The 16957-nt window shown below is 48.3% G+C and overlaps 1 protein-coding gene across 4 annotated transcripts in view; it reads right to left on the bottom strand.

Annotated features, from left to right (window-relative positions):
- The window catches only part of CYFIP1 (cytoplasmic FMR1 interacting protein 1), a 59980-nt gene extending 43628 nt beyond the window's left edge, over positions 1-16352 (bottom strand). For 3 of the 4 annotated variants that reach the window (XM_074317259.1, XM_019753209.2, XM_074317258.1), the window contains exons 1-6: positions 16214-16352; positions 4716-4838; positions 4552-4641; positions 3327-3404; positions 2657-2758; positions 1611-1792 (exon numbers count right to left, since the gene is read on the bottom strand). In XM_074317259.1, the coding sequence (XP_074173360.1) occupies positions 1611-1792; positions 2657-2758; positions 3327-3404; positions 4552-4641; positions 4716-4832 (569 nt within the window). In that variant the 5' untranslated portion in view covers positions 4833-4838; positions 16214-16352. Of the gene's footprint in view, positions 1-1610; positions 1793-2656; positions 2759-3326; positions 3405-4551; positions 4642-4715; positions 4839-15895 lie in introns of all 4 variants that reach the window. The other variant, XM_074317257.1, reaches the window with a different exon arrangement.
- Positions 16353-16957: the final 605 nt, after the last annotated feature.

Here is a 16957-nt window from a genome sequence, read left to right as displayed (position 1 = left end):
TATAAGGGATAGGGCGGGCCCTTCTATTCTCCTTCCTTTCTGCTGACTGGAATGCAGAAATGACAGCTGGAGCTCAAGCAGCCATCTGGGACCATGAAGCAGCACGTGGAGACAGCAGGAGCCTTGGGTCCTGAACACTGGAACCCCTCCTCAGCTGCAGACCACCTACCTCAGGACTCTGCTGGTCAGAGAGTATGCAGTCTTATTTAAGTCATTGTTATTCCTATAGGGTTTTAAAAATTATATACAGTTAAAACTAGTACTGATGTGGTAACATTCCTTTTTAAAATGTCTACTTTATTAATTTGAGTGGTTGCTGAGAATAAGAAGAGAGCAAGGATAGTGTCATATTTTCCCCAAGCCTCACGATAACCATACAATTATCTTGGCATTGACACTCAGAAGAAGCTGTTCTGGAAGTTACCAGCTGGATGCAAATAAAAAGCGTGAGAGCTGGGAAGGAGGGGGTTACTGTCTGGGAGGTGAACTAACAGGGGGTCCCACACAGAGGTCCCAGGAAGAGGCTGCTGGAAGGAGCGAGGGGAAGCCCGAGGCCCTCTCTGCGCTCAGAGGCACCTCAGGGGTGGTGAAGACCCCAGCCAGCTACTGAAGGCGGTGCCTAGGGGCCCCCACAGCCTTCCACAGGGCAGCCCAATCTTTAAATTATTGTATAGACTGGACTTTGGAATAAAAGTGCTGTATGCTAAGAGAAGGAAAGCTTTTTGGTCGGAGAAAAAAGAACCCTTTGGAAATTAAAGCCCACTCATGCTGAGCACCTCCCCCATTTCCCTGACAAAGTCAGAAAGGCTGAGAAAGCTGCCCTGAGTCATGCAGGAGCTGCGCCAGGGTCTGGGCCGGCTCCGCCCTCCACCCCGAGTCACACACACGTGGAACTCCACAAACACTGCCATCACGTGGGGACCACTCCAGACGTTTCTCGATTTCCTAGATTTCTCACAACGTGGGCTTCCGTGCAGAGCTTCTAGCTGCTGAAAGCAATGCCTGCACTTATTCCGTACGAACAAGGCTCACAGTGTGGGTGGTCTGGCTCGACTCCCACTGCTGCCCCTTATCACACCTCAGCTTGGTGCTGTGTCCCAGTTCATTTTATTTTAAAGACACAGCAACAGTGGTATGGTTTTAGCTGCCACATAACTACAACCTATTCAGATGCTAGTAAAATGTCTTCCAATTTAATGCTACAGCTAAGATTCCTCATCTGGCAAAGGGAACATGGTCAGCACCTCACTCCAGCCAACCAGGCCTCCGACAGTACCGGGTACAGATTCCTAAAGAAAGTGAGACGACAGTGGGCTCTGCTCTGACCGCCCAGCTCCCCCTCACAGCCACCAACCAGCTCTCAGTGTTCCTGAGGCACGCACCATCCACACCCTCCTTGTCCAATTCTCTCTCCACAAGTTCTGTACATTCACCAGGAAAACCACCTGGAGGAGAGCTAGCACACGTCACCGGCAGGTAGCCTGGGCGCATGTACTCAAACAGTCCTGAGCCGGGCAAACAGCCACACGCAAGGACTTCGGCAGCTGTAGGCCGCAGCCCCCAGGCGCCCCGTCACAGCGTGCGCGAGCGCCCAGCTCCGCGAGGCCCACCTCTTGTAGGCCGAGTGGTCGTTCTTCACGCTGCACTTCATGTTCTTCAGCTCGTCCAGCACCGCGAACATGTTGATGAACTTGCCCAGGGTGATGAGGTAGGCTTCAGACACGAAGTCCTTCCTCCTCTCCGCGTGGCACAGGCGCCTCACCTCCCCACAGAAGCGCTCGATGGCGTTTCTCTGAGCAGAGAAGGGGGCAGAAAGGCGCTGTCAGTGCTGGGCCAGCTCCATGCCCAGTATCTGGAGTCACGTGACTCACTAATGAAAGACCCACCAAGTGAGACTTAAAGCACAGGGAAAGGCATTCGCTTCGTAAGTCATTTCCACATGTCCTTGCTCTGTGACAATCACCATTCATTTTGCACTTTACCAACTATGTCCCTAAAGAAAAGGAATTTTGTTGATTATTCCATCAAAGTTACTGAGTAAAACGCTCCAACGGAACGTCTATAAAGCATGTTTTAGCTCTCAGAGGTGAAGGGGGGAGCAGATTTTTCCTCTTGACAATTTTAAGATAAAACAAAAACTCATCTCCTAATAAGTTCTATCTTCTCCCTTTTTAAACGAATCTATAATAAAAACCTTCACATGTTTCCAAAGCACATATTTGAAAAGCCAGCAAGTCCCCTCCCTGTGGCCACTCTGCCTAACCAAAGGGCCAGAAGGGCCAAGGTCCGGGTGAGGGCCACTGGAGCGAGCGGTCAGGGTGAGGTTGAGAGAAAGAAAATACCTGAAAAACCAGACAAACCGAAAGTACACATTGGCAGAAAGACAAATGTACTTGGAACTGACAGAAAGCAATCTTCATGAGGGAAATACAACTTCACTCTCAAAGGACAAGACAGGTGAAACACCAGAGAGGTGTTTATCCTGAAGGGGCCAGCAAAGCTTTAAACTGTCACAGGCTTGGCTCTTTTTTATCTCAAAGCTGCTGTTGTTGCTTTAATTTACATGCACTTCGTTATTCTGAGGCCACGGTGATGCTGACAGTGGCACCATCCTACTCTTCTGCATTAAACTCCTAAAATTATTTTGCTCTTTTACCTGGAAGTACATAAAATTCATCAGTTTTGTGACCTCGGGCTCAAGGACCTCCACGGTTTTCTCATAAATTTCCACTCGATTAGGCTGCTCATTACATTTCACCTGGGAATAAACAAGTATGACATAAAGAGGATTTAACCCAACTAGGAGCGAGAGCTGGGGTCCCTGCCCGCTGAGGGGTAGAACTGGTGGGGTGGAGCTGGTGGTAACAAGGGCATGGTCAGGGTTGGGTGGGGATTGTGGTTTTGGGGGCGTGGCTAGGCGGTGGTGTGGGGGCGCGGCTAGGCGGTGGTGTGGGGGTGCGGCTAGGCGGTGGTGTGGGGTGCAGCTGGGCTGTGGTGTGGGGGCGTGGCCTGGCTGGGCGTGTGGGGGCGTGGCTGGGGTGTGGGGGCGTGGCTGGGGATGGTGTGGGGCCGTGGCTGGGCTGTGGTGTGGGGGTGTGGCCTGGCATGGCTGGGTCGTGTGGGGGTGCTGCTGGGCTGTGGTGTGGGGGCGTGGCCTGGCTGGGCGTGTGGGGGCGTGGCTGGGGTGGTGTGGGGCCGTGGCTGGGCGGTGGTGTGGGGGCGTGGCCTGACTGGGCTGATAGGGGCTGGTGCTGTGAGGGTAAGTTCTGGCTGCAGTGGTGGTGTGGGGGAATGGGAGGGCTGGGATGGGCGGGGCAACAGGGTACCTGCGGGATGGCCCGAGAGCAGCTCCTCCAGGTGTACAGCATGACGGCGTACTCTTGGCCCTCCTCCAGCATCTCATTCTGCAAAGGTACACAGAACAAATCTAAGGCAAGCAGAATAATCATAACAAAGGAGACGCCAAATTACTAAAATCTAAAGGCATAAACTATCCTGACTCTCCCTTGAGCAGCAAGCACCAGGCCCTGCCTGCTAAGAGACAGCTGTCAAGAAGCTGGTGACGCTGCAATGCAGTGGTGCAGCCGTCACGCCTACCCGAAACATCCCCATGGATCCTACAGGCTGGAGACGGGCATCAGTGACATATAGGCATCTCTGTGCAGGGCCAACACAGCCCAGGATAACATATCTGCCACAGCGGCTACACCTCAGCTCCACTCAACCCGAAATAACCTGAGGACAATGCAGACCTGGCTGGGGCGTGGGGACGCACACGGGGTCCTCACACCTCCCCAGCAGGCTGCAGAGATCCTCCTGCCAAGAGGAAGGCTGAGGCCCCTCTGCCATCCCAGTGCGGGACGAACAGCTAGAAGTGTTTCTGCAGCACGGACACCCACGGAGTATCCGTGAGGAGGGGACTGCCATCAGTTAAAACCTGTTTTAGTGTCTACTCTTTTCACATTGTTTCCTTTGGTAAAAATGGTAAGCACTGCATAAATATTTTTGAAAACATCAACTACAATGTGATAATGTTTTTAACATGCTTTAAAATATTCACAACCTTTGACCCAGTAACTTCACTTCCACAAATCTAGTCAAAGGGAATGATGTATTTCAAAAGATGTTCTTTATAGCATTTTTTTATTGTAAGAAAGAAAAGAAACTAAGTAAACATTCAAAAACAGTTACTCTAAAAAGTTTGTGAAATAATTAAAATACATAATAACAATGCAGTTTATTTATGCAATCTAAATCAGGAAATGCAGGTATGTGTACAGGTTATAAGACAGAGAGAAAATGGACTCCCTCAAAACGCTAACAAACAAAGGCTTTCTCTGGGCCCTTGATGCTATAAATTTGCAGAAAAAGCATGTATTGTTTTTATAATAAGGAAAACAAAGGCTTTTTTAAAAACATAAGGCATTTCATTCCCTTTCTTATCTTTTTCCTCACTGTGTGTCCTACCAAGATAATACTAAAACAGTGTATATGCGCCGCTGAGATGTGCCATTCCCACAGAGGAAACCAGAGAAACACTGATGGGATTACCATGCTGGAATGGACGGTCGCTTGTTCAATGTATCTTGCAATACCAGTGACAAATGCATTTCTATCTTCGAAGTTAGTGTTGAAATTTGGCTGAAAGGAAGAGAAAAGCCATCACATGGAGGTCGGCACTGCAGGCAGTAAGCTCCCGGTCACCCAGCACCCACCTGGTAGAGCAGGGAGGATGGTGGGGGCTCGATGCAGGGCTGCTGGTCGGGCAGAGGCAGCTCTTCCAGGAGATCCACGTTGGACAGCGCATCCTCCAATGTCACCTGAGCCGCCATCCTGGCCTAGAACAAAGCACAGAGCCCTCTGCACTGTGAGGAAGGGTGGCGGCACGCTGACAATCCTGCTAGGGTGTGGAAATCAGGCCGCCACTGGCCTGACCCCCTCCCGAGGGCACTGGGGAAGGTCATGGCCGGTCCCCAGGTTCTGGAGTCTCTCCCAGGGCTTGCTGGCAAGGGTGTCACGACACAGCCTCTCCAGGCCTCCCAGAGAGTCACGAAGTAGGGCACCTGGGCCAGCACACATGCTGCCATTTCCTGCCACCTTTCTTTCCCACCTTGGGGCCACTGTCTGACAACCTGAGGAGGCCACGTCCCCTCCAACACCATGTCTGCCCCAAGGAGACTGGCACAGCCCTGGAGGCGGCAACAGTGCTTCCCACCGTTTTTCCCAGCAGGGCTCCAAGCCAGGGACTCCAGGAGTACAGGCTCAGCCTGCAGGGACTAAGGTGAGGGTCGGTCGGGGCTGTTAGCAGGGCACTGAAAGCACAAACTCCCAGGCTGAGCAGACAAGCACAGAAATGGAGACAACGGCATCCAAATGCGAGAGGACTCGGCCCAGTCCAGCCAGCCTCGCTGAAGGCTGTTCTGACCCTGGATGGACACAGGCAGTGGCTCTAACCCCAGATGAGACGTACCACGCAGCTCTAACTTCACACAGGACATGTGGGGCAGTCCCCACTGGACAGGACACTCGGGGCAGCTGAGCGTGCCGAGAAGGGAAGAGCAGCAGGCTGGCTAGAGGAAGACACTGACAGGAGAACCAGCCGCCCCTCCAGCCCTGGGCCCCAGACAAGAAGCAGACGCGGAAGTGTGCAATGGGGGAGGAGGGTGCTGTCACCAAACCCCGGGCACTGGCTGGAGCAGCAGAGGGGACCCAAAAGCCCTGCAGCCGTGTGGAGAGAAAGCAGCTCGGAAGACCAAGTGCGTAGAGCTGCTCCTGAGCATCAGGCCCACCTCCAAGCTGCGTGGGGCGGGCCCCTCACACCCCCAATCTCTGAGACCACAGTCAGGTCCCACATGGCCATGGGTGGCACACCAGGGACAGGCCCAAGTGGCACTGCGAAGGCTCTGAGAAAAAAGTGCCACTGCCACAACACACAGGAGACATGTTGCAAACACAGCCTAAATCGTCCAGGTTGCCTGCCAGCTAAAACAAAAAATCAGCATTCTCCTAAGGACTTAAACAAGACCTGGAGCCTCACATCATGAAATTCAAAATGTCCAGTTCAATGTAAACTAATCAGCTCCCAGAGAACCAGGAATGTCTCAACTCCTGTGGGAACGATGAACACCAGGTAAAAGCACCGAGATAAAGCAAATGTTACAATTACATCCCAGACTTTAGAGCCACTATTAAAGTGCACAAACAGTGATAAAACTCCCAAACAGAAAGAAAACACTGAAAGTGAGCAGAACAGTAAAAATGAAAGACAAAGACCAGCTGTAAATCAGGAGTCCCACAGCCGCCTCCTCGGGATCCATTAATTTGTTAGAACAGCTCACAGAATTCAGGAGAAACATTTCACTTAACATTTAACAACAGACTCAGGAACAGCCAGATGGACACTGGGAAAGGACACGGAGCTTCCTTCCATGCCCACTCTTCCCAAATGTCCATGTGCTCATCAACCCAGAAACTGTGAATGAAGCATGTGCTTTGGGGTTTTACAGAGGCTTCCTTACATATAAGTAGGTCTGTTGATTAAATCACTGGCCTCTGGCAATGGACTCAACCTCCAGTCCTTCACCCCTCCCCAAGGTCAGGGGAGGGGACTGAAAGTTATGACGTTCTCATCACCTGGGTAGGCCTCCAGGTAACCAGACCCCATTCTTTGGGGCTTTCCAAAAGTCACTTCATTAACATAAACTCAGGTGTGGCTGAAAAGGTTTGTCATGAATATCAAGACACCTTTATAGCTCTTATCACTTAGGAAATTCCAAAGGTTTTAGCCCTCTGCCAGAAACAGATGAAGAGCAAATATATTTATTATAAATCACAATATCATAGGCCCTCACCAGAACCTGACCGTGCTGGTGCCCCGACACTCTGATCTCAGATTTCTAAGCCTCCAGAACTGTCAAAAATAAAATTCTGGGGCCGGCCTGGTGGCTCAGGAGGTTAGAGCTCCGTGCTCCTAACTCCGAAGGCTGCTGGTTCGATTCCCACATGGGCCAGTGGGCTCTCAACCACAGGGTTGCCAGTTCAATTCCTCGAGTCCCGCAAGGGATGGTGGGCAGCGCCCCCTGCAACTAAGATTGAACATGGCACCTTGAGCTGAGCTGCCTCCCAGATGGCTCAGTTGTTGGTTGGAGCGCGTCCTCTCAACCACAAGGTTGCCGGTTCAACTCCCGCAAGGGATGGTGGGCTCTGCCCCCTGCAACTAGCAACGGCAACTGGACCTGGAGCTGAGCTGCGCCCTCCACAACTAAGATTGAAAGGACAACAACTTGACTTGGAAACAAAAAAAAGTCCTGGAAGTACACACTGTTCCCCAATAAAGTCCTGTTCCCCTTCCCCAATAAAATATTTTTTTAAAAAATAATAAATAATTAATTAAATAAAATTCTATTGTTTATAAGCCAAAGGGGGGGGCAGTTTAACAGGAATATAATACAATGATTTGCAGAACTAAATGTAAACATATCAATAACTACTGTGATCATAAATAGTCTAAACACCCTCATTAAGACAGACATTGTCAGAGAGGATAAAACAATCCTGATCCAACTACAGTCAAGCAATACGTAACAGGATTGTTCTGATAAGTGTCATTAGGACTCCGTTGCGACGTCACACAGTGCACTCATAGGCGAGACCAGATGACACCACAAACGCGAGTAATGCATTGTGCCACTACACTATGACGTCACCGGGCAAAAAGAATTTTCCTGCTCCATTATAATCTTATGGGACCACAGTTGTATACGTTCTCTGTAGTTGACCGAAACGTTATGTGGCACGTGACTGTATATACCAGCGACAAGAAACACACTTCAAATACAACACAGGTAGGTTCAAAGGAGAAGGGCAAAAGTGCACCATGGAAGCACCATCAAAAGCTGGAGTGGCTAAGGGAGTGGTAAACTTCAGAGCAAGGAAATTACCAGGCTAAGGAGGCACATCTCATTAGGATAGAAGGGCATGTACCACGGAGACAGAGCAATGACAAATGCATGCACTGACAGGAGAGCTTCAGAGGACAGCAAGCAAATACTGCCAGACCAGAGGAGAAGGAAACCACAAGTGCAGCAGGAGCTGCGAGAGTTCTGTCACCGACTGGAAATCAGCAGGAACAGGGGAGCTGAACATGGCAGGGACCAACGGACCTAATTGGCATTTACAAAACTCTGCCTGACAATAGCGGAATATCTATTCTGTTTGCTTCTAACTATAAATTTAAAATGTAGCAGATATTTTTCAAAATACGTGGTATTTTTAAAAATAAGGAATACAGCCTTTTTCCTTTCATTACCAACTTCCTTCTATCGTCACAACTTCCTGGTCCACATACTCAAGAAAGGAGAGGCCCAGGACAGTGAGAGCACAGAGCCTAGCCTGCGTCTGCCCTGCAGAGTCAGCATGGGGAGCTCCAGGGGTGTCCATGCAGGGCAGCTCAAAACTGACAGCTTCCAAGGAGCCAGGCTGCAAGATGAGAAGCCTCCTGCAGACCCAGCCCCGAGTCCCGCTTTCCTCCCTTTTCAGGGCCCAAGCCCAGACTACGTCAGGAGTGGCCTGGGGCTCATACAGTTCCTACGTGCCTCCCCACCCCACTGATCAATCAGAAAACAGGTTGGGCCAACCACTCTGAGACAGCCATACAGCCCACGTGACGAGAGGCTGAGACCACCTGCAGCACAGCAGGGTCACAGAAAGGCTGTGTCAATTTCTGTCGTACCCAAGAAAAACACCAAATGCTCAACTCATTTCAGATCAGTGTTTAAGGACATTCCGGCAAGTGGTTTCTAACCACTGTGGACTGCACCATGTAATGCTGTGATGTGATGGCAGGGAACACGGGGCAGCAGTGTTTTTCCTAACAAGGAAGAGCAATGAAACCTCTGTGGTGGCCACACACCTAGCCCTGGGCCGGTGTCCTCAAGGAGCAGTGGGAGCCCACGGCTCTGAGGGGAGGGCTCATCGGCACCCCATTATTGAGGGCCAGCCTGGGGGATTGAGGAAGCTTGACAACACTGAGTTTTAACTACACGAACTGCTATGGGCTGAACTGTGCCCACCCCCCCAAATCTGTACACTGAAGCCCTAATCCCAGGACCTCAGACTGTGACTATGGGGGACGGGCCCTTACAGGGGTAATTAAAGTAAAATGAGGTCACTGGGCGCCTAATGCAACACGGCTGGCGTCCTTAGAAGACGAGGAGCTTGGGACACAGGCAGGCACAGAGGGGGCTTCCAAGGAGACAGGCTGCAAGATACGAGGACCATGAGCTGAGGAGAGAGGGGTAACCTCAGGAGGAACCAACCTGCTGACACCTTGATCTGGGATGTCCAGCTTCCAGAACTGAGAGAAAATAAACTTCTGTGAAGTTACCCGGTCTGTGGTACTTTGTTACAAGAGCCCTAGAAAACTAATACACAAACCCTCTGGAAAGGTTTTGTTCCTGCAAAGATGCTGGGATGGAGGAAGTCAGGGGTCCTGGCAATGCCAGACCCACTGCAAAGAACAGTGCCTACCAAGTTTGGCTAGTGGAGTATCTGAGAGGTGATTATAAATTACAAGTACGCTGTTTTCAAGGTCCTAGTAGCTATCACAGTCCATCTGTCTTATTCACAGCCAAAATAATTTGAAAGCCACAGTCCAAGGCCCATCACTTCTGTCCCTACAGCCATGCACGAATGCGAGGCCACCGTGATAAAGCTGAATGGGGAGCAACCCGTTAACTGAATGCCCAATGAGCTTCTCGGGCACAGCACAGATGCACCCCAGGCTCAAACCAACACAGTGGGAAAAACAGATCCCTACTTTCTTGAGACCATGTTCTGAGAGGACTTGAACACAAAAAAATTCAAACAAACGCGAATCGTATCCCTGGAATGCTCTGAAATCCTGCTAGAGAAGGTGAAATGGGGCCAGAGCTACTGCGTGTGAGACGACATCGGCACATTATCCATCTGATGTGAAAAAAAACGGTGAAAAGATATTCCATGTTCATGGACTAGAAGACTTAATATTGTTAAAATGACAATATAACCCAAAGCCATCTACAGATTCAATGCAATCCTTCTCAAAATCCCAACAGCCCATAGAAAAACCCATCCTAAAATTAATACAGAATTTCAAAGGACTCAGAAGAGCCAAAACAATATTTAAAAAGAACAACAAAGTTGGAAATCTCACACGTACTGATTTCAAAATTTATTATAAAGCTACAGTAATCAAAACAGTGGGGTACTGGCATAAAGATAGGCACACGGACCAACGGAAAGCAGAAAGCCCAGAAACAAACCCTTGCATATACGTTCAAATGATTTTCCACAAGGGTGCCAAGACCATTCACTAGAAAAAAAGATAGTCTTTTTAACAAGTGGTGCTGGGAAAACTGGATAGCCACATGCAAAACAACTGAACTGGACCATTACTTTATACACTATAAACAAAAGTTAACTCAGATAAATAAAAAACCTAAACATGAGTTAAAACTACAAAACTCTTAGAAGAAAACACATGGGAATTCGAAATAACACTGGATTTCACAGTGATTTCTTGGATATGACACCAAAAGCACTGGTAACAAAAGAAAAAAAATGGATAAAATGAACATGAAATTTTACAACTTATATACCTGAGGACATTATCAAGAGAGTGAAAGGACAACCCACAAAAAGGGAGAAAATATTTGCAAATCACATATTTGATAAGGGATTGCTGTCCAAAATATGTAAAAATTCCTATAATGCAACAACAAAAACACTAACAACATGATTGAAAAATGAACCAGGAGGGGCAGCCAGTTGGCTCAGTTGGTTAGAGCGCAGTGTTCATAACACCAGGTCGCCAGTTCGATTCCTACATGGACCAGTGAGCTGTGCCCTCCACAACTAGATTGAAAACAACGATTTGACTTGGAGCTGATGGGTCCTGGGAAAACATACTGCTCCCCAATATTTCCCAATAAAAAAAACAAAAACTGAATAGACATTTCTCCAAAGGCAAAAAAGTATATGAAAAGATGCTCAACATCACTAATCACTTCAAAAAGGCAAATCAAACCCAGAATGAGATACTATTTCACACCCATTAGGATAGATATTACAAAAAAAAACAAAACTCCAAGGACACAAGAAGAAAATTTCTAACTTTCTAACAAGAGTTGTTGAGGATGTGAAGAAAATGGAACTTTGTGCATTGCTAATGGGACTGCTGGTGAAGCTGCTGTGGAAGACAGTATGGAAAATCCTCAAAAAAACTAAACACAAAATTGCCACATGATCCAGCAATTCCACCCAAAGAATCGAAAACAGGGTCTCAGAGGTATCTGTACACCAATGTTCATAGCAGCACATTACAGTAAAAAGCACAAACAACACAAGGGTCTATCAACAGATGAATGTATAAAGAAAATATGGTATTTTACAATACCTTATTTATATATAATACGATAGGATATTATTCATCCTAAAAAAGGAATTAAATTCTGATACATGTAAAAAAAAAAAAAAGGATGACTTTGAAGACATTAAGTGAAAAAAGCTAGACAAAAAAGGACAAATATTGTATGATTCCACTTATATGGAATCTGGAATAGTCAAGTTCATAGACAGAAAGTAGAATGGTGGTTCCCAGAAACTGGGGGAATAAGGGGCTGCAGAGTTAGTGTTTAATAGGCTCTGAGTTTCAGTTTGGGATGATGAAAAAGTACTGGAGATGGATGGTGATGATGGTTGCAATATAATATAAATGTATTTAATGCTACTAAACTGTATACTTAAAATGGCTGAAACGGTAAATGTTGTTATTTATATTTTGTAGTAAAATAAAATCAGGTAGGATGATTTCCCCCAATTTATTTTTGTTTTTAAACTTTTTTTTGGTTATTCTAGTTTATTTTCCCTGCCATATAAATTTTACAATCACCTTGTCTTTTATCTATTAAAACATCCTGTTGAGGTTTCTTAAAAAATTAAACTTTATCTTATGACCCAGCAATAACACTTCTAGATTTCTACCCAAGAGAAATATGTCCACATAAAGACTTGCACATGAGTCTTCATAGCAGCATTATTCACAACAAGCAAAAAGTAAACACAACCAATAGTTCACCATCTGGTGAATGAATAAACAAAATGAGATAGAGCCATAAAACAGAATGCAATGCAACAAAAAGGAATGAAATACTGATACATCCTACAAGGAATGAACTTGAAAAACATTATGCTAAGTGAAAGAAGCCACACATAAACACCACAAATTGTATACTTTCGTTTATGTTAAATGTCCAGAAAAGGCAAATCTATAAGAGACAGAAAATAAATTAATTAGCTGGAACAAGGTTTAAGAATGGCAATTACCTGTAAAAGGTCACAAGGGACCTTACTGGGGTGATAGGTATATTCTAAAACTGGGTCATGGTGACAGCTTCTCAACTCTGCGAATCTACTAAAAATCACTGTACACTTAAAGTAGGTAAATTTTATAGTATGTACCTGTAAAATAGGTTGTTCAGCAAAGTTGTTTAAAATATTTTTTGCTGGGGCATTTGCCTGGAATTGTGTTAACTCTATAGATCAAGTTGGAGACAAGTGACATCTGTACTATGCTGAGTGTTCCAAACCACAGCCACAGTTGCTTCTCCATTCATTTACATGATCTTAACGGCATTCATCAGTATTTTGTCATTTGTAGCATAGCATACAGATTCTGTACTTCTCTTATCAGACTTATACCTAACTATTTGATTTTTTTTGAAGCTACTGAAAATGGTAGTTTTTAAAATTTTACTTTCTAATTGTACATTGCTAGTATATAGAAATTAGATTGATTTACATGTGCTGACTTTGTTATTCTGTGATCTTACTAAGCTCACTTACTTGTTCTAACAGTTATTTTATAGATTCCTTGGATTTTCTGTAGATAATCATGTCTTCTGCAAATAAGGAGTTTTATTTTCCCTTTCCTTTCATTTCTTTTTCTCATGTTATTGCACTGACTATAATAAAGTTTTTAAATTAAGTAGATGTAATTAATCCATTCTATACCTGTGGCTGCTAGGGGGTGTCAGGCAAAAAACAAACAAACATGAGAATAAATGGGATAGGTTGGTTACTTAAAATCTCACACTATAAAATTTCACCATATAAATTTCACACTATAAAATACATTTTCCTAATGTAAAAGCTTTAGAAAACAGCACTAATAGTAACTGTCTCTTACACAGTACTTTTCCTATATTATCTCATTTGATCTTCCCAACAACCTAATATACTTTTTCTACGTTACTGAATTAGGAGAATGGGGCAAGATAGGCCAAGCAACAAGCCCACCTGGGCTCAAGTGGTCATGGTGGAGCACACGTCTTGTCAGGACCCAACTTGATCTTACCTGCCCACATTTCCTCCCACTGGCTAGTTGGGCAACGGGGGCATTGACTGAGCTGACTTCTCTATAAGCTAGTGTTAGTGAAACCAGCTCAAAAGCCAGGACACAGACAGTCACACAGTGAGAGGGCAGAGGGCACACTGGCCCCCATGGGGAGCCACCAGGCAGGTGCTCCTGGAGTGGTTCTGAGCCAGCACAAGCACAGTACCTTCAGAGAATCACGGGTGAGTGACTCAGTAAGTGTATGAGGTTCAGGTCCCAGGGTTTAACATTTTGGGGAAAGTATTTTTGGCAGCTTCCTTCCCATTTTTAACTTGGAGTGTGCAAGTCAGCTGGTCGGGGTCAAAATCTGGCTTTGCCACTTACCAGGCATGTGAACTTGGACACATACTTCACCACTCTTTGTCAATTTTCTCAACCACAAAGTGGGAATAATAATTACACCTATCTTTGATGGCTGTGAGAATTAGTATGCAAAGTACAGAACAGGAGGTAGTAAACCTCCCGTCCATTGTTTCTCTAAAGTTTTGCTGGAACATGACCACGCCCATTCATCACATATCTTCCATGCTGCAGGTGCTACAACAGCACAGGTAGTTGTGACAGAAACCATATGGCCCACAAAGCTGTAAATATTCACTATCTGGCCCTTCCCAGGAAAAGTCACCCTGGCTTAAAACAATGCTAGATCCAAGCAAGTACTCAAGAAATGTTAGCTATTATTTAAACCCCAACTCACTTCCAGAACGCCAAACCTGAGTATATGCACAAAGATACTGACAAAAGCACTGATTATGGTGGTGACAAATGCAAAATAGCAATGTCAATTTAATCAGGAGGCTGATTAAACCAATTACAGTTTGTCTGTGCTATGGAGCACCATGCAGCCATTAGAAAGAATGAGGGAAATCTGAGTATATATACTGGCTATGCCAACATGTGAAGCTCTCCAAGATCTTTCAGTGAGCAAAGATTTTCAAGTGAAAAGGTCTGAGGATATATGTAATATAATCTCATTATGTTACCAAAACACACAAAAAAACACCTAAAAAGGCTGTATACTAGAACAGAAGTGTAGGGGGGAATTTCGCTTTTAGTATAAGCAGTTCTACACTGTTTAAATTTCTTAATGAGCTGGAGTTTCTGTAATTTTTCTCATGACTTAAAAATCATATTTGAATCTCTCAGGTTGTAGCTAGAGGTACACTTTTCAAACTTTTATGTCTGCAACCATCAGGGGCAAACTAGGGTATGGATGAATCCTAAATGAATTATGTTAATAAACTAAGCCAGACTCACGTAGGGCATTTTGGAAAAGCAAAACTGTAGGAATGGTGAACAGCTCAGAGGTTGCCAGGAGTTAAAAGTGGAGGGGTGCCTACAAAGGGACAGCATAAAGGAATTTTGGGGGTAATGGAACTGTTCTGTATCATGACTGTGGTGCAAGTCCCAGGACTCTATGTATTTGTCAAAACTCATTGAACTGGGGCGGCCGTTTGCTCAGTTGTTTAGAGCACGGTGCCCTTAAACAAGGTTGCCATTGCCAGTTGGATCCCTGCATGGGCCAGTGTAAGTGAGCTGTGCCCTCCACAACTAAATTGAAACAACTACTTGACTTGGAGCTGATGGGTCCTGGAAAAACACACTTAAATAATAATAATAATAATAATAATAATAATAATAAACATTTTAAATAAATAAGTAAATCATTGAACAGTACACCAGAAAGTGAATTTTACCATGCGTAAATTTAAAAATAAATTCAAATACACATTCCAAAAAAACCCACAAAACCTTGGGGAGTAGATGCTCTCTGCGCCACCTACCAGCACACAAACACAAGCATTAACACAGGAAACTGCCACCGCAGTTCCCTGCTTGCCTCACTCACAGCTGATCCCGCCAGGGAGCGCGAAGCGTGGAACTACCGAATTCCTACAACGCACACCTGCGCGGCCCAGGTTTCCTCACAACGTGCTTCTTGGGGCTCTGCCTGCGCAACTCTCCACACCGACAACCACTAGCGACCTGCAGGCATGAGGGACCGCGCCCGGGGGACCCTCGCCGCCCCGGCACACGAGCCCGCAGCATCAGAGCAATCTGGACAGGCCCTTCTAGCGCGATCACCAAGCTGCCCCGAGTGGGTGACGGCGGAGAAGGGCAGCAATCTCAGCTACGGCGCTGCTTCAGTCAGAAGCATGTCTCAGAAAACGGTCCAGAACCCACGCTGGGGTCACAAAGCTTCGCGCAGGGCACGGTGCGGCGGGGCACACGCCCGCCGCCCGCCACAGGGAAGAAACGCTCCCAGACGCGCGGGTCCCCAGGCCGGGGGCCACGCCGCCGCTCCTGTGCCGTCTACACAGCACCCTGGCGTGGACGCGGCCGACGCCTCTCAGCTTCGAACCACTCCCGAAGCCGCGTCGCCGCGCGGCTCTCCCACCTTCTCCCACACTCGGCGGCAGACGGTGCCGCGGCGACGGAGCCCCGAACCCGCAGTCCAGGGACCTGCAAATGGCTTCCCGGGCCGGTGTCCGTTGGCGGCCCGGGCCTGGTCGCACGGCCGCAGTGCAATCCGTCTGCTCCAGCTTCCCAACGCTAACGGCGACCCCGCGGCGTCGCCCTCGCACCGGAGCTCCGACACGCTCGGGGCCGGACCCCGGGCCAGGCTGCCCGGCGGCAGGCGGACCCCCGAGGCCGTGCCGCCGGGCGGCCGCTCCGCGCAAGACCGAGATCGGGCCGCCGGCGGGTCTGGTGCCGGCCCGGTTCCGATGGTGGCTCGGAGCCTGCGGGTGGCGGGCGGGTGGGCGCGGTGGCGTTCCTTACCAGGGTCCGCGGCGGCGCCTCGGGGGTCCGGGAGGCCCGGGACTTTCCTGTGGGAGTGAGTCACCCGGGCGGGCCGGGAATGCGCCAGGAAGCGCGCGCCTCCGCCCCTTCCTCCCCGGGCGCGGGCTCTCCGGGATCGGCTCTTTCCTCCCGTTCCGCCCTCCTCGGCTCCGCTCCTTCCTCCGGCCCCGCCCTTCTCGGCTCCGCCCCTTCCTCCGGCCCCGCCCTCATCGGCTCCGCCCCTTCCTCCGGCTCCGCCCTTTCCTCCCGGCGCTCTTCCCCGCGCTGGTCCGCATCCCGGCCCGGTCCTGCTCCGCGCGAGGCGTGGGAGGCTAGAGGGGCTCCCGAGCGGTAGTGGCCGCGCTCCTCTCCTCCTGCCGACGGCCGGCTTGGGCCATCTCGGCTCTGCGGGGGTCTGCATCCTGTCCTGGGGCTCAAGGGGCGGCTTTTGGTGGGACGAGGTGCACAAGACAGAGAGACAGCGAACGCGCGCCGTCGGAGCCCCATGGCCAAGGAGGAGACAGTGACGTTCCCCGCAGAGATCGCATCTGCACAAGGGGTGAACGCGTGGCCAGGCTTGTGGGAATGGCCTTGAACAGGACCCAAAAAACAATCTCGAGAGAGGCCAATTAAGTGACATGTGGGAATGCTGAATGGAGTGAGCTTGTCACACGCAGGCTTAAACTTCCCTCCGGGTGCTGAGGCTCGTCACGTGCATGAAAACCACAAGAGGTCTCATTACCC

This window comes from Rhinolophus sinicus, linkage group LG13 (genome assembly GCF_036562045.2).
Source record: "Rhinolophus sinicus isolate RSC01 linkage group LG13, ASM3656204v1, whole genome shotgun sequence".
NCBI classification, from domain to species: domain Eukaryota; kingdom Metazoa; phylum Chordata; class Mammalia; order Chiroptera; family Rhinolophidae; genus Rhinolophus; species Rhinolophus sinicus.
The sequence above is the reverse complement of the archived record's forward strand: the minus strand, read 5'-3'. Positions and strand labels throughout refer to the sequence as shown.